The 24289-nt window shown below is 44.1% G+C and overlaps 2 protein-coding genes and 1 long non-coding RNA gene across 6 annotated transcripts; 1 reads left to right on the forward strand and 2 right to left on the reverse strand.

The window, feature by feature from the left end:
• Positions 1–1349: 1349 nt before the first annotated feature.
• LOC125521821 (wall-associated receptor kinase 3-like) lies at positions 1350–6764 on the reverse strand. Of its 3 annotated transcripts, none has more exons than XM_048686886.1 (4): positions 6476–6764; positions 5048–6364; positions 3084–4962; positions 1350–2933 (listed from the first exon to the last, which is right to left on the reverse strand). In XM_048686886.1, the coding sequence occupies exons 3-4, from the start codon at positions 4219–4221 to the stop codon at positions 1726–1728; spliced, it is 2346 nt and encodes a 781-aa protein (XP_048542843.1). In that variant the 5' UTR covers positions 4222–4962; positions 5048–6364; positions 6476–6764; the 3' UTR covers positions 1350–1725. The 3 variants fall into 3 exon arrangements, with proteins under 3 accessions (XP_048542843.1, XP_048542844.1, XP_048542842.1); XM_048686887.1 differs by having other exon boundaries at positions 3084–4202; positions 4917–4962; positions 5048–6764; XM_048686885.1 differs by having other exon boundaries at positions 5048–6764.
• LOC125521822 (wall-associated receptor kinase 3-like) lies at positions 6581–7430 on the forward strand. The gene is made up of 2 exons (XM_048686888.1): positions 6581–7121; positions 7209–7430. Exons 1-2 carry the CDS (start codon positions 6581–6583, stop codon positions 7400–7402), a joined length of 735 nt encoding a protein of 244 aa, XP_048542845.1. The 3' UTR covers positions 7403–7430.
• Positions 7431–7463: 33 nt separating this feature from the next.
• LOC125521823 lies at positions 7464–11140 on the reverse strand. Of its 2 annotated transcripts, none has more exons than XR_007289457.1 (3): positions 10869–11135; positions 9942–10217; positions 7464–8873 (listed from the first exon to the last, which is right to left on the reverse strand). It is a non-coding gene; the product is annotated as an uncharacterized LOC125521823 (long non-coding RNA). The 2 variants fall into 2 exon arrangements; XR_007289456.1 differs by having other exon boundaries at positions 8745–8873; positions 9074–10217; positions 10869–11140.
• Between the last annotated feature and the right edge of the window lie 13149 nt (positions 11141–24289).

The raw sequence follows: 24289 nt of genomic DNA on the forward strand, positions 1-24289 counted from the left end.
AAAGCGGCGGAGCACTGGAGCGAGAAGGGGTCGGTGGAGCAAGTGGTGTAGGAGCACGAGTAGCGAGCACAGAGGGAACCTCCAGCAAACCAGCACCACGTAAGCGAGTCTCCTCAGCACGAATCTCAGAAAGCGCCTCCATGAGAGAAATACGGCCACGAGCAAACAATTGAGCACGCCGGGGCTCAAACTCCTTACGGAGCCGAGATAAGAACTCATAGACGCGATGAAACTCCAAATTGGCCTGGACAGCCTGGCAACAGGGGCAGGTACGACACCCAGCACTATGGAGAGAATCAAGCTGGCGCCAGATAGCAGAACTCTGTGCATAGAAGTCATCAACTGTAGAGTCACCCTGCTGAAGAGCATGCTCATCACAGAGAGGTATAAGGCATCACCAGAGGGCTGATAACACTCACGAAGACGAGTCCACATCTCAAAGACAGTAGAAAGACCCAGAAATTCAGAAGCAAACTGAGGCAGAACACTAGCAGTAAGAACAGCTGCAGCACGAGCATCATCATCAAGCCATTGGGTGTAAACAGACAGAGCAGCATGATACGTCTGAAGAGCCTCCTCATAAGCCAAAACCCTCTCATCATAAGCACGATCAGCAGCCTCATCAGCAACCTTAGCCGCATCCTTGGCGGCCTGATTAGCATCCGTAGGAAGAACCGATGGAGTTGGCGGAGTAGGGGCCACCGGAGGAACTGGTCGTGGCGGACAGCAGACCTCGCCAGAAAGAACACCCCAAAGACGGATGCCACGCATGTGAATGCGCATGAAGCCAGTGAACTCAGTGTAGTTAGTACCATCAAAGATCACCGGACAGTGAGGGACAGCAACATAGCCCGATGCAGTAGACATTTTTTTTTAGATCCGGCGAGAGCGACCAGATCGGGATCAGGCGCTGGCTGGGGACGGATCGAGCGGAAGATAGGAACGGGCCGGCAGCAGGAGATCAAAGTGGGATCAGGTGCTGACGATCGGGATCAGGCGCTGGCGATCAATCGGGATCAGGCGCTGGCGATCGGCGCTGGCGAGCGGCGCTGGCGATCGGGAGCAGATCGGGACGGGCCCGTAGCAGCGGAAGCCGGCTGGAGATCGGGGGCACCCTGGGCCGAGCCGATGGGTGGCTGGGTGACTCCGAGCAAGACGGGCCGGCAGCGGGAGCTCTGCGAGCGGCCGGCTGTAGAGAAGAGCGGAGGCGCCTGCGGGACTAGCCCTCTGCTTCGATCGAGCAGACGGAGAGGAGATCGAGCGAGGGAAGAGATCGATGGCTTCGATCGAATAGACAGATCAAACGCACGAGTTGCAGCGTGCAAAAAATTGACCTAGCTCTAATACCATGTTAGGAATATGCAACTTGTATTCCCATGAAGCCATAGGCCGATATATATATACATGTACAGGTGTGGAACATATGCAGGAAACCCCTTATACAACGGGATAAATACAAAGGGGTACATGACTTATATTATAACTCTAACAAATTGCACAACAAATACAAATGTAAATTCAGCTGTAAGAACTACATAAAGTACAAGTGTATTTCCAGAGGACCAGATATAAACACACGTGCCGGAGCGTATACCTGCGCCGTTACTCGAGATATTTTGATAATTACATAAAGCGGAACTACCACAGCTCTCACAGCAGAACTTTATGATGAATTTCAGAAGCACACAGAGAGACCACATAATCTAATGAAGAATGTCCTCAAGATCATCGCTGCAAGCTCGCTGAAAACAACATCGCCTCCTCCATGCTATATCGCCTGCTGTTACTGTGACCCTCCTTATCAGCATTGTCTCTGCTTCTTTCAAATGTTCTGTGACGTAGTTTAACCGGAACTTCTTCCATTTCTGGGTCGGCCTTCACGGTGTTCTCCAAACTCTGCAGCCCCTGGAGTTTCGTTTCCACGTACCGCATGGTCGGCCTGTCTTCCCCCTTCATCCCCAAGCACATTGCTGCGATTGCCGCTACTTCCTTGGCTTCGTCCCCAGCCTCCTGGGAAACCTGTGAATCTAGTATTTCACTCAGTCTATCTTGGTTCAACAGCAACATGAAGTGTGCTACTAGACTGACGCCTTCTGATGGCACGTAGCCGGTTGGTTTTTTTCTTGTAAGTAGTTCCACAAGCATGACACCGAAGCTGTAAACATCGCTCTTCTCCGTCAGTCGGCCTGTGTAGTAGTACTCAGGATCCAGATATCCATAAGTTCCTTGGATGGCAGTTGTTACCCCTGATTGGTCGATTGCAATACCTCTAGAAGCGCCAAAGTCTGACACTTTTGCCGTCAAGCGATCATCTAGCAGTATGTTAGATGTCTTGATGTCCCTGTGGATTATTGATATCAAAGCAGCCGAGTGAAGATAGGCCAAAGAACTTGCAACTTCAAATGCAATTCGTAATCTGTCTTTCCATGATAGTGATTGAGGACCATCAGTATGAAGATGGGCATAGAGGGTACCATTCGAAATGAACTCGTAGATTAGCAATGGAACTTCTGTCTCGAGACAGCAACCAAACAGCTTTACCACATTCCTGTGATTGATTTGAGAAAGGATGGCAACTTCATTTATGAACTCGTCGATCTCTCTTTTGATTACGGTTTTGGACTTCTTTATAGCAACGACATGTTGGTCTGATAAAATGCCTTTGTACACTGTGCCGTGCCCTCCACCACCGAGAATGCGAGCTTCATCAAATTTATTCGTTGCTGTCTCAAGCTCTTCTAAGCTGAAAATCATCCTTTCAGCTATATCTGTGTCTACTAACTGCTGGAGCAATAACCCACGGTTTTGCTTGAAGAAATATTCCTTCATCCTTTTTGCTTTCTGATCCTTGACCTTTTTTATTGCAAAGGTGACAGCAAGAACTAGAAGCAAAATAATTATGCCGCTGCCAACTCCTATGGAGAAAATTATTCCTGTCGAAATTTACAGACAACACCGTCAAAAAGCCTGCTTGAAATTATATATCCTAATTTAATTGTGTGAAAAAGTGCCGGTGTTACTTAAATTTGAGGACATAGTAATGTTTTATGTGGACAGAAAGATGAACTAATGCTTCGACTTACCAGCTGCTAGACGACCTCGCCCTCCTTGGCATCCATTTGTCATGTATGGATTGCCCTGGTAGCCATCACTGCACCGGCAGACATAGCCTTCGGCGCCATTTGTGGAGTTGAGGCACACACTGTTCTTGCTGCGGCACCCAAAATCTGGCCTCCGGGCGGCCTCTTCGCAGGATAACTCGCCCAACCCCCAGGCTGCAATGGCAGGAACGAAGAACGGGCTCATGTCAGGGTAAGACAGGAGGTCCATGAAGTATTGCTGAAGACCATAGACGTGTGACCCGTCACTCCACCACTCCTGCTCCACCATATGCACGCTCGCGTTGAACGCCGGAGCCGGGGCTGGGGACGGGGACGGCGTGGTCGGGCACCTGCCAGCACCGTCGAGCGAGGAGAGCTCGATACGGCAGGACCGAAGGCCAATCGGAATGGACGGCTGGCAGCAGCCGATGCCGTTGCACACGACGTCGGGCAAGAACGGCTCGCTGGTGCTGTTATTGATCGGACAGAAGGACGCGCAGGAGCCATATGTCCACCCGTCAACCATGTGCAGGAGGACACGGAAGCCACACCCCATGATGACGAGGCTGTTCGCCTTGGCCGACAGCACGAAGGGGGAGCCGCGGCTGAAGGCCAGCTGCACGTGGCTCGTGTTGCCGGCGACGAAGTGTGAAACCCAGCTCCCGACACGCACCGTGCTGTTCGCCAGAGATATCTCGACAACCTCAGGGCCAGGACCGGGACTGGCACCATTGTCCAGGAACAGCTTCGGTGGGCTGTGCGTCTCATTGCAGGTGACCATGAAGCCAGGCCGGTAGCAGCCGGGGGTGGTGCCGAAGGGGTAGGGGATGTCCACATCGCCGCATTTGCTCTTGCAGCCGGGCAAAGCGACGTTCACGGAACTTGCTGCTGCCGCCAGTGTTATGCTGCCCCTCAGCAGCAACAGCAGCAGCAACATCGCTGCGCCAACTAGAGCAGGCATTCTCATTTCGTTGATCACATGAATGAAGCACAAGTTTCTGAATGTATCTGTATTGGAGAAGGTAGCTAGGAATTTGCTGCTGTTCACCAAAGTTACCCTGCAGCAAGAATTTATCTGTTCTGGACAACATTTGTGGGAAACTGGAAAAGTGATGACCATGGCAACAGATTTATTAGTATTTTTAGATACTGAACTCCATCACATGCCTAGAAGAACTGAAGAATTAGTCTACGTTTGCAGATTACTTGACCTCCCAGGCATGACAAAACATTTTTTTACAAGGAGACTTGTTCACACACACCTAGATAAGTATTGCTCGCAGTTTTCTAGAGAATATAATTACTGCTCTAAGGGATGTTCCCGATGGTATAGACGTGTGATCTGGTTACTTTTGCTTGGACGAAAAGGCATTTTGGTCATACCTTGATGGCTTGACCATATCAGAATACAGAACCAGTCCATTATACACCATCAGAACCGAGTGTGACTAGTGCTATTTTCTATTGTACAATTTTACAAGTACTACTCCCTCCGGTCCTTTTTACTCTGCACATTAGAATTCTTTGAAGTCAAACTTCACAAAGTTTGACCGTATTTATATGAAAAAATATTAACATTTGCCATGCTAAAGTTATATAATATGAAACTTTAAGTCATGACACATCTAGTGGTATTGATTTCAGGTTGTGAATGTTGACAACTTTTTCTGTAAAGTTGGTCAAACTTTACGAGGCTTGACTTCAGTCAAATCTTATATGCGAACTAAAAAGGACCGGAGGGAGTACTATATAGAACTTGTACAGATTGACGAAACAGAGTTAGCAAGAGTTTGACAAGGAAAGCTGGAAAGGTACCTCCTGGTGACATGCTTAAAAAATATCCTGAAAGCTTTGGATATATCTGAACAATTCAAAAAAAATTGTTTATGGATCATGACATGCTAGTTATCTGCTAAATGAGAATAAGCATCAGTTAATAGATTTACCTTTCAGATCGGTTAAGGATTCTTTCAAAGGAAGCAAACTTTATCAAGAGCACCTGGGAAGTCAGACCAACATATTCCATGCCGTCTAATTTGGACACAAGCCTTCAGATCGCCATGAGAGCGAATTTTGTGTCGGAATAGCATTCTGTTCGTCCCACCTAGCATCAAGCATATATCTTGACTTTCCTTCTCTCTGATAAGCATAATTATCAATGCATTAGGTTCCATTATTTAAATTATCATCCTTCGCAGGAGCAGGCCAGCTTCTTTGATTATGCTCATCTGACAAGAAACAGTAATTATGTGTTGAAAGCCCTTAAATGCAACTGTCATTAGTTGCAGTATTGCAGAAAAACAAGAAGCTCAACTTCCCTCTAGTACTAACATTATTCATTTATATGGCAACTTGTAAAGCAGGTCGAATGCCATTGTGGTTTCAATGCATACTCAGTCAGCTTTGGAGTCTTGTTACATCAACCAAAATATTAAAAACTAGATGGTTGTTCTCCATCTTTTATCGGCCGGCCCGAGCCTTATAGTAATTCTAGCGATTCCTTGACTGCTTCATGAAGTCGGCATCAAGTAACTAGCCATGCGTATAAGCTATGTATAACTCCAATAATTGTGGTTGCTTTTTCTGTGCAGAGACAAATGGAAGATGATAGAGCCTCCTTATTTATCAGGCATTAGGACAACGGACTTGACAGGATTGCAGTTTCTTGTACATAGAAAAATGCAGGACGACAGGGACTCCTCATTGCCAGGCATTTGGACAATTGGACTTGGCAGATTTGAAGTTTCCATCCATTTTTGTTCATGTATGTAGAAGTAAAGGTCACTTATCACAGGGTGTCCACACATAAGGCTTTTTACCTATCCTGCAAGTGCCAAATGTCTTGTGAAGGTAAACTTGATGAAGAAAGATATCCTTAAATCAGTCAGTAAGAAAGAGAAAGGTAAGCAGGTATTAATCTTTTTATTTGTTACCGCCGTATGATAAGCTCTGTGTATTCTGCATATAAGTGACACATAACACAGAGAAGAGCTTGCACTTTCACACTACAATGGCTATATATACACACCAAAAAAGGGCTAGTTAGCACTTCCGTGTGGCTGAGCTGCATACAGCCGCATCACACAAATGAGTATGGCGGGTATAGCAGCCCTGCTACATCTTCTGCAGCTTCTAGCCACCGCGTTAGTGCTAGTCTCGGCCAACGCTGCATCGCCCAACTGCACAAGCAGATGCGGCAATATAAGTATACCTTGCCCATTCGGCGTCAGTGCCGGGTGCCACCGTGAGGGCTTCAAGCTTGCCTGCAACGAGACATATCATCCCCCAAAGCTCTTCATGAACAGTTCCGGAGTCGAAGTGCTTGAAATATCAGCGCAAGACAGCACACTGTGCATTGACAGTGGGATCCTCACCTTGGCGCGGGATGAGTGGCTCGACGGTTTCATCCATATGAACTGGTCAGTCCCCCTCGACAACAGCCTATATAGGGTGTTAGGAAGCAGAATGAAATCGTTGTTATGGGGTGTGGAATCACTGTGTATCTTCAATGGCATCCTCCTCGCGGAGAACCTGCAGACACCACTTGTTCTCCAGAATGCATGCCGGATCATCCTGTGATAGCAACTGATGGCACATGTTCTAGCAGTGGTTGTTGCAGTGCAAACAACAAGCAGTTTGACTCAAATATGTTTCCCATCAAGTACAGTGCGGAGAAAGAGAACTTGCTAGTCAACTCAAGTCTTGCTTTGGTGGAGAGCAACTGGAGGAGCAAGAAGAATAATGTCATGGTGCTGCAGAAGGCGGTATCATTTGAGACCAGCCTTGGTGCCTCTAAAGGCGTACTACACACCATACCAGGAGTACCAATTAGAACGGCTGTCAGTTGGGTGTTCAGTAACATGTCATGTGCTGAGGCTAGCAATTCAAGTGACTTTGGATGCCTCAGTGACAACAGTGAGTGCCTTGAGTACCTTAAACCCGATGATTCAAGAGGAGGTCACACAAGCCAGTGTTGGCATGGCTACGAAGGCAACCCCTACGTGCAACACGGATGCCAAGGTATGCAACTAGACTCCCTGAATAATTAGTACCATTACTTCGGTAGTGCACAAAGCCGCAAACTACTTAGCTTCTTTACTACTGCAGATATTGACGAGTGTACAAGTCAAGGTGAGTACTCCTGCTTTGGCCAGTGCATCAACTTGATAGGGTCATATACCTGTACCTGTCCCCATGGCACCACTGGTAACCCCCCAAAACAAAATGGATGCTCTTCAACCAAATCAAAAAATTCAGGTAATGGGCAAGATTGGAAAATACTCCGTACTGATCTTTGTTGATAACATAGTAAGATAGGTAAATATTATTGTATTGTCAATATTCATGACTGTTTATACATTTGTTTATTTATTCAAAATCTAGACCCAAGCCAATTGATTATGTATTCTCCAGGATTTGCCATTGCGGTAGGAATCGGCAGTAGTGTAGGCACTCTTACAATTATCCTCAGGGCTTGTTCGTTTAATCCTTTCCCCAAGGGGATTGGAGAGGTTTGAAAGGGATTGGTGAGGAATTTGATTTACAGGGGATTTAATCCATCACAATCCCTTTTAACCCCCCTCAAACCCAATGCAACCGAACAAAGCCTCAGTGTTCTGATTGTAAGACAAAAGCTCATAGTTTGGAAAGCAAGGAAGTCAAGAGATTTTTTCTTCAAAAAGAACAGAGGGTTGTTGCTACAGCAGCTTGTGGACAAGGATATCGCTGAAAGGATGATGTTCAGCTTAGAAGAGCTTGAGAAGGCAACAAATAAGTTTGACGAGGCTCGAGAACTTGGAGGTGGAGGCCACGGCATTGTCTACAAAGGGATTTTATCTGACAAACGTGTTGTTGCCATCAAGAAGTCAAAAGTTGAAATTCAGAGAGAAACATATGATTTCATCAATGAGGTTGCCATCCTTTCTCAAGTGAACCACAGGAATGTAGGGAAGCTTTTTGGATGTTGCCTTCAGACAGAAGTTCCATCGTTGGTCTACGAATTCATTTCAAATGGAACTCTTTCTGATCATCTTCATGTCAGCACTCCACTATCAGTGCCTTGGAAAGATTGGCAAAGAATAGCCCTTGAAACCTCAAGATGCCTTGCTTATCTGCACTCAGCTGCTTATTCATCTTGCGAGTTAACCAAGACAGACTCTTTGAGATGCTAGACCAGCAAGTCATCGAGGAAGGGGCTGAAGAAGCCAAAGAAGTTGCAGCAGTAACACTCATGTGCTTAAGTTTAAAGGGTGAATATAGGCCTACAATGAGGCAAGTTGAGACAAAACTTGAAGTAATGCAAACTGTGGAAAACAATACACCAATGGAACAGAACAATGCCAATGCTGATGATGACAACTTCAGTAGGCGATATAGTATGGAGGAAGAATGCATGTCATCTATGAGTTTGCCTCAGTAACCTGATTGATATCCCCTTCATTGGTTTCAATTAATGAAACTGGTGCCCCTTCCTGCCTCAGTAAAAGTTGCTATCAAAAATAAAAGAACTCTTTTTTTTCTTACTTGGTTTCAGTAAATTGTCACATCCTTTTTAAATATGCTTATAGACAGGTTTCAGTAATCGACAATTATTTTTAGTTTGCACATAACAAGATTTCGACTATATTCAGAAGTAAATTTAATAAATAATAATAAACGACCACATGTATATATTTTCAGAAGGAGACCACATGCCTCAAGTTAGATGGCATCATCAGCCATATCTTTCACAATCCTTCCTAGGTGTAAACTAGCCAGAGATTTATCGTGTACCTGCCAAAATAGAAGAACAGTTAGTAACTAACCTATTCTGATATGTGTAAAAAGACTGCAGCAGTGTGCTGATAATGCCCATTGATTTTAGCCTTAATGCATTCATAGTTAGAATTCATATGGACACAGAAAAAGCAAGGGATATACATGACAAGGAAAAACCCACGGTCAAGATACAACATAATTGTGTCGTATCTTACCCTAAAAAAAATATGTGTCACATCACAGGTCCATGAAATGTTTCTCCATGAATAGCAAGTTGGCAACTCTAAACTGTGTTGATGGTGAACTCTGAAAAGGTTATGCCAGCTTTTGCTATAGTGCCAATACAACTTCGTGTCAAAGGAACATGACAATACAAGATATGGTGTAAACAACAAGAAGAGTTGCCTAAGTCAAAAAAATTTACAAGGGATGGTGTAAACAACAAGAGTGCTTGGTTTCTGAACAGAGTCATATTTTGAGTTTCTCGTAATCTTCCTAGATGACAATGGATATTCCCCAAACATATTGGGATTCCAACCTCCAACAGAGTCATACAACAGCAGGACTTCCATTTCGTAATATCCGTTGAAAAATATCACTTTCTTATATGCACTGCTAGCACATACAATGATACAATAAAGTCCAGACATAGTCTAGGCTACTATAATCCCTCAACCTCAATTGGCAGCAAGAAATGGTAAAAATGATAATTGAAGTAACAAGTGCTAGTTTTGAATATATTTTCTAGAACTCCCTACAAATACACCCAACAGCAAATAATCAACTCACCAGGCTTCTCTCGGCAGCTATTTAAATAATATAAATTGTTACCTACCAAAAGTTCCAAACTAAGGAACCGGTTTGTCTTGAACCCCTCACCGTATCCCTGTGATATCGATATGCCCAAAGTTTTATTACAGCCTAGTTTATGCATAACAACAATTTAATTCCTGAGGGGCATCCAATTAAAGCATGCACGCTTGTCCATAAATACATGTTGGTACGCACTACACAATAACACGGGGTGGACAAATTGATTCACTATCTCATCTCACCATCCTCTAGAGGTAAGAATGTGCTTACAGTGCTGCTATTCTCGCCATCTCAAAGTGATCTGGTACCGAATGATGCCCAGCTGCCTGCAGAAGCAAGAGCTTCACGAATGCAGTGAATTAGGAACAGAAGTGAGACAGGTCACACTTGAAGAACTTCTGTACCCGAAACCAAGCTGGGGCATGGGGGCGATCGAAGGGACACCAGCTGGAAGGTACTCTCCGAAGGTCTGCCCACTGAACTCCGACTTCTCTTCCGAGAGCAACTCACCAATCATCAACGAGAGCATCTCCATCGGTGGAGTGTCTGTGAGAAGTCAAAATAGTGCCGCAAGGAGAGTTAGCTTTAGATCACCTCATGAATATGATGTATTTATCATTCCTGCAAAAGATTCAGATGATGATTCCAGTGATGGTGAACCACCCAGGATATGAACAGATGAGGGGTTGATGCGGAGGGGATTCATCATGGTACAGCCAGTTTCTAGCAAGATTGCTGCCCTCTGAAGGACTATGGCGAGAATTATTAGAAGGAAAATCTCGTGGAGTTTACAAGTGCTTGCTAATCCAGTTCTGTAGAGGACACCGGCACCATGTAACACGGTAACAGCACAAGAATTATGTAATTGCATACTTGAGGTTTACGAGGATATGCACTACCCAAAATTCAGAATTATTTTCTTTCTTAGCAGGAAAAGGCAAATTCATTCTAAAATTGCATCCTTGTGATAGTTCATCGAATGATGACGCCAACGAGTTATGCAAACTGTATCATGCGTAGGATTGACAGTGAAGAAATGACCCCGTCTGACAGCCGTAGCTATAGGGTGAAGAACACACTTGATAAAGCAATATTGTGTAGTACAGTACTAGCGAACGGGTGTTGGGTGTTCCTACAATTTTACTCGGATTTTCAAGCTATCCGTGGGCACGAGTGAACTTTTTGGAGATAGGATACCTTCATCTGCAGTCTGGCGGCTGGCGCGTAAGTGAATGCTTCCATCCCGGATCGGCGTTCAGTGGTGGCGCGGCTCCCCGTCGGGCTCACCCACCACCGAGGGGTCCAGGGAAGAACCTCCGCTACCGGCTATTCCTACGCCCCGCCGCCCTGGTTGTGGGTGCCGGAGCTGCTGGAGCATGCCGCGTGGGGGTGGTCGAGCTCGAGCGGACAGGGACGGCGGCGAGGGGAGGTTTCGCGCGTTCGTGCTCGGCGAGCAGGGCAAGACGACCCCTGGGCTGGGCCGAACAGGTGCTCTCGCAGGCCCACTAAGGGCAACTCCCGATCACGGCACGGCCCAGCCCATCCTAATCGGGCCTGGCACGGCACGGCCCGTCATGGCACGATTATTACCGGGCCGTGTCGCGTGCTGTGTCTTCCAGCCCAGGCATGGTCCAGGTGCTATACTGGGCGACACGGCGGCATGTCCAAAATCAATTAAGTACTCCTTTTTTTTTGACGCGACAATTAAGTACTCCTTACAAGGTCACTCTCATCTTCCCAAAATGTGCAACACTTATCGCAATACGAGAGTTTTCCCATTTTTCGTATATTCATTTATTTAAAACTTTTCATCTCTCAAACCGTGTGTCCAAATCTCAAACCGTTTAACTGTTGGATTCCTCGCGTCGAGATTTTTTAAATTATATTTCATGTTGATACGTTTTGATAAACTTTTTTTTACCAAATGGGATGAAAAAACCGAACCAAAAGCATGCCTTTTCCCTTTCTAAGGAGCACGACCATGCCTCTCGTAGAAACAAATTCGTGCCTCTTGCGAAAGCAAAAAAAATGCATTTTTTCCTTTTTCTGAGAGGCACGACTGTGCCTCTCGCAAAAGCAAATTCATGCATTCATGAGAAGTAAATTTGTGCCTCTCATGATAGAAAAAAAAGAAAAACATGTTTTTTTTCCTTTTGCGAGAGGCACGATCGTGCCTCTCGCGGAAGCAAATCCATATCTCCACGAGAAGTAAATTCATGCCTCTCGTGAAAGAAAATCCATACGTTCACGAGAAGCAAATCCATGGCTCTCATGATAGGAAAAAAGATCGTGCCTCTCGCGAAAGCAAATCTGTGCCTTCACAATAAGCAAATCAGTACATTTCACGGAAGGAAAAAAGAAAAGAAAACTCGTTCTTTTCCTTTTCGAGAGGCACGGTCGTACCTCTCGTAGAATCAAATCCGTGCCTCTACGAGAAGTAAATATATGCCTCTCGCGGAAGGGGCAAAAAGAAAAAACGTTTTTTCATGTCAGAAAAAAATTCAATTCTTTTAAGGCCCGAAACCAAAGAAAAAATGGAGGAAACCAAAAAGGCAAAAAAACGGAAAAAATCATCGAAAAGCTGAAAATGCGTACAAAAAATAAAAAATAGCTGGAGGGAGCGCCCAGAGCATGACACGTGGCGGCAGCTGAGAGGGCGTCAAGTTGCTCGCTCCCAGCTGTAGGATCAAAAGTATGTTTAGATGGGGGGTGATTAGACTACTTGACCAAATAAAAGACTTCCTTTTTCCTAATTTTAGTTGTGGGCAGATTTTAGCAATCTTGACAATTCAAGTAACACCCTACACATGCAAGTCTAAGAGTATAGCAGCGAAATGTAAAAACATTGCATGTGTAAGTAAAGGGAAGGGTTTGGAGAAGGCAAACACAATGGAGACATGAAGATTTTTGGCGTGGTTCCGATAGGTGGTGTTATCGTACATCCACGTTGATGGAGACTTCAACCCACGAAAGGCAAAGGATGCGTGAGTCCAAGGAGGGCTCCACCCACGAAGACTTCACGAAGAAGCAACCTTGTCTATCCCACCATAGCCATCGCCCACGAAGGACTTGCCTCACTCGGATAGATCTTCACGAAGTAGGCGATCTCCTTGCCCTTACAAACTTCTTGGTTCAACTCCACATCATGTCGGAGGCTCCCAAGCGACACCTAACCAATTTAGGAGACACCACCCTCCGAAAGGTAATAAATGGCGTGTTGATGATGAACTCCTTGCTCTTGTGCTTCAAATGATAATCTCCCCAACACTCAACTCTCTCTCACAGATTTGGCTATGGTGAAAGAAGAATTTGAGTGGAAAGCAACTTGGAGAAGGCCAGATCAAGGTTCAAATGGTAGGAATGGAAACTCTTAATCTCAACACGTGAGTAGGTGGTTCTCTCAGAAAATGAATGGTGAAAGTGTAGGCACGTTCTGATGGCTCTCCTCAATGAGGAAGAAGGGGTGGAAGGGTATATATAGCCTCCACACAAAATCCAACCCTTACACACTTTTGACCTATCCGGTGGCACCGATCTGTGTAAAAATATGAACGTTAGGAATCTCGGTGGGACTGATGAGAACAACTCGGAGGGACCAATGTGCAAGGGCTTAGGCCAAACCTCGTCTCGGTGGCGCTGATTGCATCATCTCGGAGGGACCGAAGTGAAGCAGTAAGGCAAGAGAGAATCGGTCAAGCCATCTCGGTGGGCCCGAAACAATTGCAACAAGCAACATAGAGCTGGTAAGGCCATCTCGGTGGGACCGAGATCCATATCGATGGATCTGAATTGTTAGGGTTTTGGCAGTGGCTAAGTCTAGATGAACTCGGTGGCTCCGGGTAGGAAATATCGGTGGAGCCGAGTTGGAATTTTAGGGTTTGGACATATTTGGATAGAGAAAGTGGTTGATGGTTTTGGAGCAATATCACTGAGCACTTGAGCAAATAGATCATTAAGCAACACCTCATCCCCTTTTAATGTTATTGACTTTCTTATGGACTCAATGTGATGTTTGATCACTTAAACAAAAATCTAGAGCCTTAAGCTTTTGCCAATCCTTGTCCTTAGCATTTTAAGGGGTCCACAACTAAAAGTGCAATCATGCCCTTACATCAAGTTTTGATGTTGATGACAATATACATGTAAGGGACTAACTATGTTCGTCAAGTGAATCTCAGGTGTTAGTCCCCAGATGACAAAGGTGTGTAGATCATGAACATACGGAGTTGATATTACTCAAGGAAGAAATACTATATCAAAAGGATTGTATCTTTCTTTGTTCTTGGGTATAGGGATCCCACACTATTAAGAGGGGATCGGTAGGGGTAGTGAAGGACTTGCTCATGTCACAAAACCTAGCTTCTCCATCTTAGTCTCACTCACTAAAAACTACTGTTAAAATATTGCCTCTGCTCCCATGCTGGATATCCGCCCACACGCCAGATGTCCGGACCCCTGCTGTCCAGAGAGATTTTCTTGTGATGCTAATATTTCCGGATGTCCGGCCACACTGCCGGATGTCCGGGCTCTCCTGCGTCTCCGGATGTCTGGGCTGGCCAGCCAGATGTCCGGCCACTGCTGACCAGAGAGCACTTTGTGATGCTAATATTTCCGGATGTCTAGCCACACTGCCGGATGTCCGGGCTCTCCTGTGTCCCTCGATGTCCGGGCTGGCCTGCCGGATATCCAGCCACAACTAACCAGAGAGCATCGGTGTTGTGCGAAACCGCCAAATGTCTGGGATTACCAGCCACGCCGGATGTCTGGGCTTTGCCCCGGGTGTCCGGCCTCTCTATTTTATTCACTCCTCTCTATTTTATTGCACATGCATTACACTGTGCCGGATCCAGCCCCTGGCCCGGATGTCCGGCCTACTCCTGTCACTTACACTACAACAAACCACATTTGCTCCAATACTATATATAGCCTTCTACCTCCACGGGAGAGGGTTGACCATTCACTTTCAGCAATCCCTAGAACACATTTCACTCTCACTCTCTCTCTCTCACTCATACACCAAATCTTAGATCCCGAAGGGATTTGAGAGCATTCGTGAGAAGTTGTCCAATCAAGTGATAGATCCACTCCTTCCCCTTCTTTGCACCAAATGAATTCGTGATTTGAACAAGTCTTGAGTTTTTCCCCATCGTTCTTGTTACTCTTGGAGGTTGGAGACTCCTATGCAGTAGGAGTTCTTCGGAGAGGAATCGACCATTGTGATTACCCTCGAAAAGTTTGTGAGGGTTTGGAGACCACCCCAAGGTCTACCACTAGTGGTTGAGAATCTCCTTCGTGGTGATATCTCAAAGAGAGAATAGGGTGAGCCTTCGTGGCGTTGGTGTGCCTTCGTGGTAACACCCATCTCTCTAAACCGTGATGTAGCTTCCCTCCAAGGAAGTGAGCATCGTCATACATACTCGTCTCTCAGAGTTGCGGTTATTCCTAACCCTAACTCCCTACTTGTGGTTACTTGTCTCTTAGTCTTTACTTATCATATATTGTGCTTGTTCACTCACATACTTGTGGCACTTGTTCACCTTGCTTAGCTCTTAGTATCATACTTGCAATTGTTAGGCTCACCTTTATATTTCGCATTATTGCCTAAAATTGCTAAGTAATAATTAGAAATTGTAATTGTACCTATTCACCCCTCCCCCTCTAGGTCCATCTCGACCCTTTTAATTGGTATCAGAGCCTCATGCTCTATTCTTGTGGCTTAACCGCCCTAGAGCGAGATGAACCCCGATGGAACTCCCCTTGTTGCGGATCCAAAGGATAAGGGCGTTGCTTCCACGGAAGCCAAGTCCTTTACTTCTGAGGATCTGGAACGGACACTTGCTAAGAAAAAGGAGGAGCATGATGCTTCTCTTGAGGCCTTGGTCTAAATGATATTAGCCACATTAACCATGATGCTTGCACCACTTTCGGGTGGTGCGGCCTCGAGGCCAACTGTGCCTACTCCTTCACCTAGCCAACAACCTCCTAGTAATGATCACTCTAGTGTTCCATGGCTTTATGCAAGATCTCAAATAGAGAAACCAAAGTATAACCCTCAAGGCAAACCTCCTTTACTTGATGACACTACCGATTTTGCTTTGTGGAGAGTTGCTATGCAGGATCATCTTCAATTTGGAAATGATGAGATGTTGGACATCTTAGAGTATGGCTACAAAGTTGTTGAACCAAAGAATCTCACACCAAGAGAAACATATCACAAGCATCTCAACGATACCGCAATCATGTGCATAAGGAGAGGTATGAGTGACAAGCAAAGGAGACCATATATACACATCACAAGTGCAAAGGACTTATGGGATAGTATTGTGAGGACCAAGACCGGTACTTCCACTCTCTGGCTAGCTCAATATGAAATTGCCAAGGGTCAATTGCAGAACTTTTCTATGGAGAAAGGTGAATCCCCCAAGCAGCTCCTTAAGCGTCTAATGACTCACCGCCGACATTGAGTCATTGAGTCATGTGATTGTGACAAGACACAAGATGGATTCAACTTTACTAAGCGATTTCTCGTGAACAAGTTACTTCATGCTCTCGCTCCGTATCATCACCCAATGGTGTGGGACATAAGACAACATCATGGATTCAAGGAAATGACTCTCGATGACATCATATCCACTTTCCAACTATTTGAAGAATCAAAGGCAAATGCTACAACACATCTTGCTATGCATGGTACCTCAACATCAAAAATCAATCTTGCTTTGAAGGCCAAGCATGCATGTGAGGAAGAGCAAAGTGAAGAAGAAGACGATGATGGTGATGAGATTGACTCCGATGAGAGCCCTTCATATGAATACATTGCCCTCTTTGTCAAGAAGTTTAGCGCGGGAAAATTCAAGGGAAGATTCCAGAAGAAGAAAGTGAGAAAATGCTACAAATGTGAAGAAACCAACCACTTCTCCAACGATTGCCCTTATGAGAAGAGAGAAGATAAACCAAGGTTTCCCAAAACCTTTGCCAAGAAGAAGTTGCCAAATCCTTTGAACTCCAAGCTCAAGAAGAGAGATGGGAAAGCAATGGTTGCTCATGAAGAATCCGATCCGGATGATGTTGGTGGTGTTGCCGGAGTAGCTCAAGATTCTCAAAACACCTTGAGGCTAGTCAACAAGAGTGGTGATGCTGTCACCTAAAACTATATAAAATACTACAAGGTTAATGCTCACAAGTGCCTAATGGCAAAGGCTGTGGTAGGAGATGGAGAGGACCAAAACTCTCCGAACAAGGTCAAGGTAACCCCACAGTCAAACCCTCCTCTTTTCAATCCTTCTACTCCTTGTGATGAGTATCTTGATGTGGAAGATAATTATGATGATGATGATATAGATGATCCTATGCTTTCTAAACTAAATAAATTCATGTTCTCCCTCAAAGGAAAGAAGCTCACTATGTTTCGCATGCTTATGGTGATGGTGAGTAAGCACACCATCACCATTAAGGTGAAGGAAATATGCCCTAGAGGCAATAATAAAGTTGTTATTTATATTTCCTTATATCATTATAAATGTTTATTATTCATGCTAGAATTGTATTGACCCGAAACTTAGTACATGTCTGAATACATAGACAAACAGAGTGTCACTAGTTTGCCTCTACTTGACTAGCTCGTTGAATCAATGATGGTTATATTTCCTAACCATAGACATGAGTTGTCATTTGATTAATGGGATCACATCATTAGAGAATGATGTGATTGACTTGACCCATCCGTTAGCTTAGCACGATGATCATTTAGTTTGTTGCTATTGCTTTCTCCATAACTATACATGTTCCTATGACTATGAGATCATGCAACTCCCAAATACCGGAGGAACACTTTGTGTGCTACCAAACGTCACAACATAACTGGGTGATTATAAAGGTGCTCTACAGGTGTCTCCGATGGTGTTTGTTGAGTTGGCATGGATCAAGATTAGGATTTGTCACTCCGATTGTCGGAGAGGTATCTCTGGGCCCTCTCGGTAATGTACATCACTATAAGCCTTGCAAGCAATGTAGCTAATGAGTTAGTTACGGGATGTAGCATTACGGAACGAGTAAAGAGACTTGCCGGTAACGAGATTGAACTAGGTATTGAGATACTGACGATCGAATCTCGGGCAAGTAACATACCGATGACAAAGGGAACAACGTATATCATTATACGGTTTGACCGATAAAGATCTTCGTAGAATATGTAGGAACCAATATGAGCATCCAGGTTCCGCTATTGGTTATTGACCGGAGACATGTCTCGGTCATGTCTACATAGTTCTCAAACCCGTAGGGTCCGCACGCTTAACGTTCAGTGACGATCGGTATTACGAGTTTATGTGTTTTGATGTACCGAAGGTAGTTTGGAGTCCCGGATTTGATCACAGACATGATGAGGAGTCTCGAAATGGCCGATACGTAAAGATCGATATATTGGAAGCCTATGTTTGGACATCGGAATGGTTCCGAGTGAAATCGGGAGTATACCGGAGCATCGGGAGGTTACCGGAACCCCCCGAGAGGTATATGGGCCTTATTGGGCCTTAGTGGAAGAGAGGGAAAAGAAGCAAAGGAGGGGGAACCCCCCAATCCCAATCTGAATCCGAATTGGGAAGGGGGCCGGCCCCCCTTTCCTTCCTTCTTCCTCCTCCTTCCTTCTCTCCTACAACCAACAAAGGGAAGGGGGGTCCTACTCCCGGTGGGAGTAGGACTCCTTTGGGGCGCGCCTAGAGAGGTCGTCCCCTCCCCCTCCTCTACTCCTTTATATACGGGGTAGGGGGGCACCCCATAGACACACAAGTTGATCATTGATCTTTAGCCATGTGCGGTGCCCCCCCCCCTTCACCATAATCCACCTCGTTAATATCGTAGCGGTGCTTAGGCGAAGCCCTATTCCGGTAGCAACATCATTAACATCATCACGCCGTCGTGCTGACGAAGCTCTCCCTCGAAGCTCTACTGGATCATGAGTTCGCGGGACATCACCGAGCCGAACGTGTGCAGATCGCGGAGGTGTCGTATCTTCGGTACAAGATCGGTCGATCGTGAAGACGTATGACTACATCAACCGCGTTTTCATAACGCTTCCGCTTACGGTCTATGAGGGTACGTAGACGATACTCTCCCCTCTCGTTGTTGTGCATCACCATGATCTTGCGTGTGCGTAGGATTTTTTTTGAAATTACTGCGTTCCCTAACATAAGGAACTCGAAACCCTCGTCATCGAAGAAAAGGAAAAATATGAAATCCTTGAGCGGAAAGTCCAATATGAGTAAGCACTAAGTGATGAATTATGCTTGAAAATTGGTGCAAACATTGATGTTCATTCTAAAGAACTTGCCTCCTTGAAAAGGGCCAAGGACTCTTGCGAGGAGTTGATGAATGATAAAACTAAGCTCGTGGAATCTCATGCTTCTCTCTCTAAGGATTGTGAGCTTCTATCCGTGTCCCTCAAGACTAAGGAAGAGGAGCTTACCCTTCTTACAAAGAGTTTTGAGACGCTCAAACTTACTTATCTTGAAACTCTAGCCAAGGCTTACTCTTCACCTATTATCGATGTTGATGCTTGTACTACTAACTGTAGTGGTGATCTAGCATCTATTCTTGAGGAAAACCGCTTTCTAAAGGCACAACTCGAGAGAGGATTCATGAATTGTGCTGAAGGACAAAAGAACCTTAATGAGGTATTGAGACGACACAGTGAGATGGTTGCCAAGGAAGGGCTTGGGTTTGACCCAAGCACAAGCAAGAAGAAAATATTCTCTCAAAAGTGCACCACACCTCTCAAGGAGACGTTTGTAGGAGAAGGGCACAAGGAGAAGGGTAAGGATGTGAGTGGGAAGGCCACTAGGGGCATGCCCACTCTCAACAAGTCAAAAGAATTCATGCCTCCATCCTATGTACTTCGTAAAACAAAGGATGGAGAAGTTTATGCTAAATTTGTTGGTCCTTGTAATGCATTCCGTTTTTATGCTATTTGGGTCCCTAAGACCCTTGTGACTAACTTAAGAGGTTCCATTGCAAAATGGGTGCCTCTAACCAAGCCATAAATTGTGTGTAGGTTGCCTTCTCCAGTGCAGTCAAATGGGTGATCGATAGTGGATGCACCAACCATATGACCGGAGATAGCAAATTGCTTTTAGATTTCATGGAAGCTATTCAATCATTTATGAGCATTGTGTTTGGTGGAGGATCAAAAAAGGACATGTACTTGGGTTGGGCAAGGTGGCTATCACAAATGACATGTCTCTAGTAAATGTCATGCTTGTCCAATCCCTTAAATATCACTTGCTTTTCGTTCGCCAATTAGCTTCTGTTGGTTATGATACACTATTTGACTAACGGATGTGAAAGTATTTAAGAGAGATACTCTCGAAGTGGCCTTTGTTGGAGAGTTGGATGGCAACCTTTACACGGCTGATTTATCGAAAGAGAGCACATTCCATGCAACTCGTCTAATCGCCAAGGCCGACAAGGGGTGGCTATGGCATCGCCGGCTAGCCCATGTCGGCATGAGAAATCTTCAAGATCTCTTAAAGGGTAATCACATCCTTGGACTAACCGATGTCTCTTTTGAGAAAGATCGTGTGTGTAGTGCATGCATGATGTCTACTACGGAAGTTTATTCTTGTAGACTCGTGTTGGGCCTCCAAGCGCAGAGTTTTGTAGGAGAGTAGCAATTTTCCCTCAAGTGGATGACCTAAGGTTTATCAATCCGTGAGAGGTGTAGGATGAAGATGGTCTCTCTCAAACGATCCTGCAACCAAATACAAGAAATCTCTTGTGTCCCCAACACACCCAATACAATGGAAAATTGTATAGGTGCACTAGTTCGGCGAAGAGATGGTGATAAAAGTGTAATATGATGGTGGAAATATATTTTTATAATCTGAATAAATAAAAACAGCAAGGTAGAAAATAGTAAACGGGCACAAAAACGGTGTTTCAATGCTTAAAAACAAGGCCTAGGGTCCGTACTTTCGCTAGTGCAATCTCCCAACAGTGCTAACATAGTTGGATCATATGATTATCCCTCAAAGTATAGCAAAGAATCACTCCCGAGTTCCTATTAGCGGAGAACAAAAGGTAGGAATTGTTTGTAGGGTGCGAAGCCACCTCAAAGCTATTATTTCCGATCGATCTATTCAAGAGTTCGTACTAAAATGACACAAAGCTATTGTTTTCGTTCGATCTATCCTAGAGTTCGTACTATAATAACAACAAAGCATATTCATATTCATAATACTCAATGCACACAAAGAACTACAAACAGACCCCGAAGTTTCCGTCGGAGAAAAACGTGCATGAACCCCTATGCATAGATTACCCCAATATCACCGAGGGAATCCGTGAGTTGAATGCCATAACATATATCAAGTGAATCAATAAGATACCCCAATTGTCACCTCAAGTATTCATACCGCAAGACATATATCATGTGTTCTCATCTCTGAATATTCAATCTGACAAGACAAAACTTGAAAGGGTAAAGATTCAATTCATCACAACGAGAGTATAGAGGGGAGAAACATCATATGATCCGACTATATTAACAAAGCCCATGATATAGATCACGAGAGAGAGAGAGAGATTAAACACATAGCTACTGGTACAAACCCTCATCCCTGAGGGTGGACTACTCCCTCCTCATCGTGGTGTTCGCCGGGGTGATTAAGATGGCCATTGGAGATGATTCCCCCCTCCGGCAGGGTGCCGGAACGGGTCTAGATTGGTTTTCGGTGGCTACGGAGCCCTACGGCGGCGGAACTTCTGATCTAGGTTAACCCCAAATGGTTTCGGAATATTTGGGAATTTATAGTGCAAAGAAGGGGTACGGGAGGCCACCGAGGTGGGCACAACCCACCTGGGCGCGCCAGGGGGGCCTGGCGCGCCCTGGTGAGTTGTGCCCCCTCGGGGCACCACCAAGTGCTGGTCTGGCCCATCGGGAGTCTTCTAGCCCACAAAAAATCCACAAAAAGTTTCGCGGTGTTTGGACTCCGTTTGATATTGATTTTTTGCGATGTAAAAAACAAGCAAAAAACAACAACTAGCACTGGGCACTGGGTCAATAGGTTAGTCCCAAAAATGATATAAAGTTGCTATAAAATGATTGTAAAACATCCAAGAATGATAATATATTGGCATGAATACTTCATAAATTATAGATACGTTAGAGACGTATCAGCATCCCCAAGCTTAATTCCTACTCGTCCTCGAGTAGGTAAAGGATAAAAGAAAAAATTTATGAAGTGTGAATGCTAGCAAAGTGCACAAGTTTGATTAATGATAATTTCAATCACTTTTCCTAGCATCATAACAATAATTCTTTCTTATGAAACTTCTCATGTTATAGTGGCAACCAATTCACATGTTAAGGTTCAAACAATGAATTCTCTTGAAACCCAACAACCTATGTTCTCAGTCACCAAGCAATTGCAATTCAACTTATTCAACAGAGTTTAAGTAAGAGCTCCACATACTCAACCATCATATAGTCTTCTATGATTGCTAACACTCACCTTGTACACATGAGCAAAACGTTTCAACCGGACACATAGAAAGATAGGGGCTTATTGTTTTGCCTCCCAATGTATTCACCTCAAGGGTGATGTCAACAATAATAATTCATGCTACCCATATTCAACTGGACATATGTGCCTAGATCCTTCCTCACCACATGATGCTTACCAAAAGAGAAAATAAAAAGGAATAGAGAGGAATACTTTGACTCTTTGCATAAAAGTAAGTACTGAAAAGTAAAAGATAGGCCCTTCGCAGAGGGAAACAGAGGTTGCCATGCGCTTATTTGTTTGTATGCTCAATCCCTTACTACAAAAGAACATCACGTTATATTGCCCCTTGTGATAACAACCTTTATTATGCAGATCGCCGCTTTTATTGCTTTACCATCACAAGTTCGTACAACGCTCAATTTTCTATTACACTAAATGATCTTACACTTTCAGAAGCAATTTTTATTGCCTTATTGCATCGATGACAACTTACTTGAAGGATCTTGCTCAATCCTTAGGTAGTATGGTGGGCTCTTGAAAATAAGATTTGGGTTTAAGGGTTTTTTATGCACAAGTAGTATCTCTACTTGGTGCGGAATTTTTGGCTAGCAAAGATGGGGGCAAGCACCACATGTTGAAGGATCTATGACAATATAACTTCTATGTGAATATGAGCAAACATAAACCACTACGTTGTCTTCCTTGTCCAACGTCAACAATTTTGGCATATAATATTTTGATGGGGCTCACAATCACAAAAGATTTTCATGATGGTGTATTTATATGTGAAAGTTCTCTTCCTTATACTAATTATTTATGAATTGCTTGTATGACCAATATTGTGATTGTCAAGCCTCAAAATATTTCCCTTTCTAAACCCAATGTGAAGCTACCACTGGGCATGATATGATTTCAGCTTCAAGACATTCAATTTATTCAACAATTTACTCATAGGATATAAGTGAAGCACAAGAGTAAATGACATAGAAAAGAGCTTCGTTGACAGGATGTGAATGCCGCTTACTTAGCCTCCCTGGCAACTATTTTAGGACTCTATTTTATTTAAAAACTTTCAGATCTAAGTACTTCATTAAAACAGAAAGCAAAATAAAATAAAATGACAATCCAAGGATAGCACGCATCACGTGAAGAAGCAAGAACTTAGGCTCAATCAATACTAATCGATAATTGTTGAAGAAAAAAGGTGGGATGCCTACCGGGGCATCCCCAAGCTTAGATGCTTGAGACTTCTTGAAATATTATCTTGGGATGCCTTGGGCATCCCCAAGCTTGAGCTTTTGTGTCTCCTTAATTCTTCTCATATCACGGTTTTCCTAAATCTAAAAAACCTCATCCACACAAAACTCAACAAGAACTCGTGAGATAAGTTAGTATAAACCAATGCAAAAACCTTATCATTCTCTACTGTATAAAATCACTAAAACTATTATTCAACATTGCATACTAAATGCCTCTGCATATTTAATACTCCTATCCTCTAATAAGATCATTAAACAAGCAAACATATGCAAACATAACAGCAATCTGCCAAAACAGTACAGTCTGTAAAGAATGCAAGAGTATAAATACTTATTAAACTCCAAACATTATGAAAATTTACCACACTGTATAAAATTTATCAGATCTTATTTTGCAAAAAGTTTCAACATTTTATCACATTCTGACTTTTCTAGGTAATTTTTGCAACAGTGGTAAACTTTCTGTTTTCAAACAGCAACATGTATACTTGCAAAATAAGCATGGCAAAGGCTATCATTGCCACTTTTATTGAAATAAAAGATTCAAAACATTATTATAAATAACATCAATAAAATCCTAACAAAATAAATTGACACTCCAAGAAAAACACATATCATGTGATGAATGAAAACATAGCTCCAAGTGAGGTTACCGATAATGTTGGAGACGAAAGAGGGGATGCCTTCCGGAGCATCCCCAAGCTTAGTTGCTTGGATCTTCCTTGAAAATTTCCTTGGGGTGCCTCGGGCATCCCCAATCTTAAGGTCTTGTCACTCCTTATTCTCCTCATATCAACATCTCATCCAAAACTTGAAAACTTCAATTACACAAAACTTAACGGAACTTGGTGAGATAGGT

The sequence above is a fragment of the Triticum urartu genome, chromosome 7 (genome assembly GCF_003073215.2).
Source record: "Triticum urartu cultivar G1812 chromosome 7, Tu2.1, whole genome shotgun sequence".
Taxonomy (NCBI): domain Eukaryota; kingdom Viridiplantae; phylum Streptophyta; class Magnoliopsida; order Poales; family Poaceae; genus Triticum; species Triticum urartu.

What these genes read in the sequence shown, in the direction of transcription:
- LOC125521822 (XM_048686888.1), top strand. Translation starts at nt 6,581, where the DNA reads ATGGGGTGTGGAATCACTGTGTATCTTCAATGGCATCCTCCTCGCGGA. An exon ending in CGTGCAACACGGATGCCAAG is followed by an intron (nt 7,122 to 7,208) that starts GTATGCAACTAG and finishes TTACTACTGCAG; the next exon opens with ATATTGACGAGTGTACAAGT.
- LOC125521821 (XM_048686886.1), bottom strand. Translation starts at nt 4,221, where the DNA reads ATGGTCATCACTTTTCCAGTTTCCCACAAATGTTGTCCAGAACAGATA. An exon ending in GCGAGGTCGTCTAGCAGCTG is followed by an intron (nt 2,934 to 3,083) that starts GTAAGTCGAAGC and finishes AAATTTCGACAG; the next exon opens with GAATAATTTTCTCCATAGGA.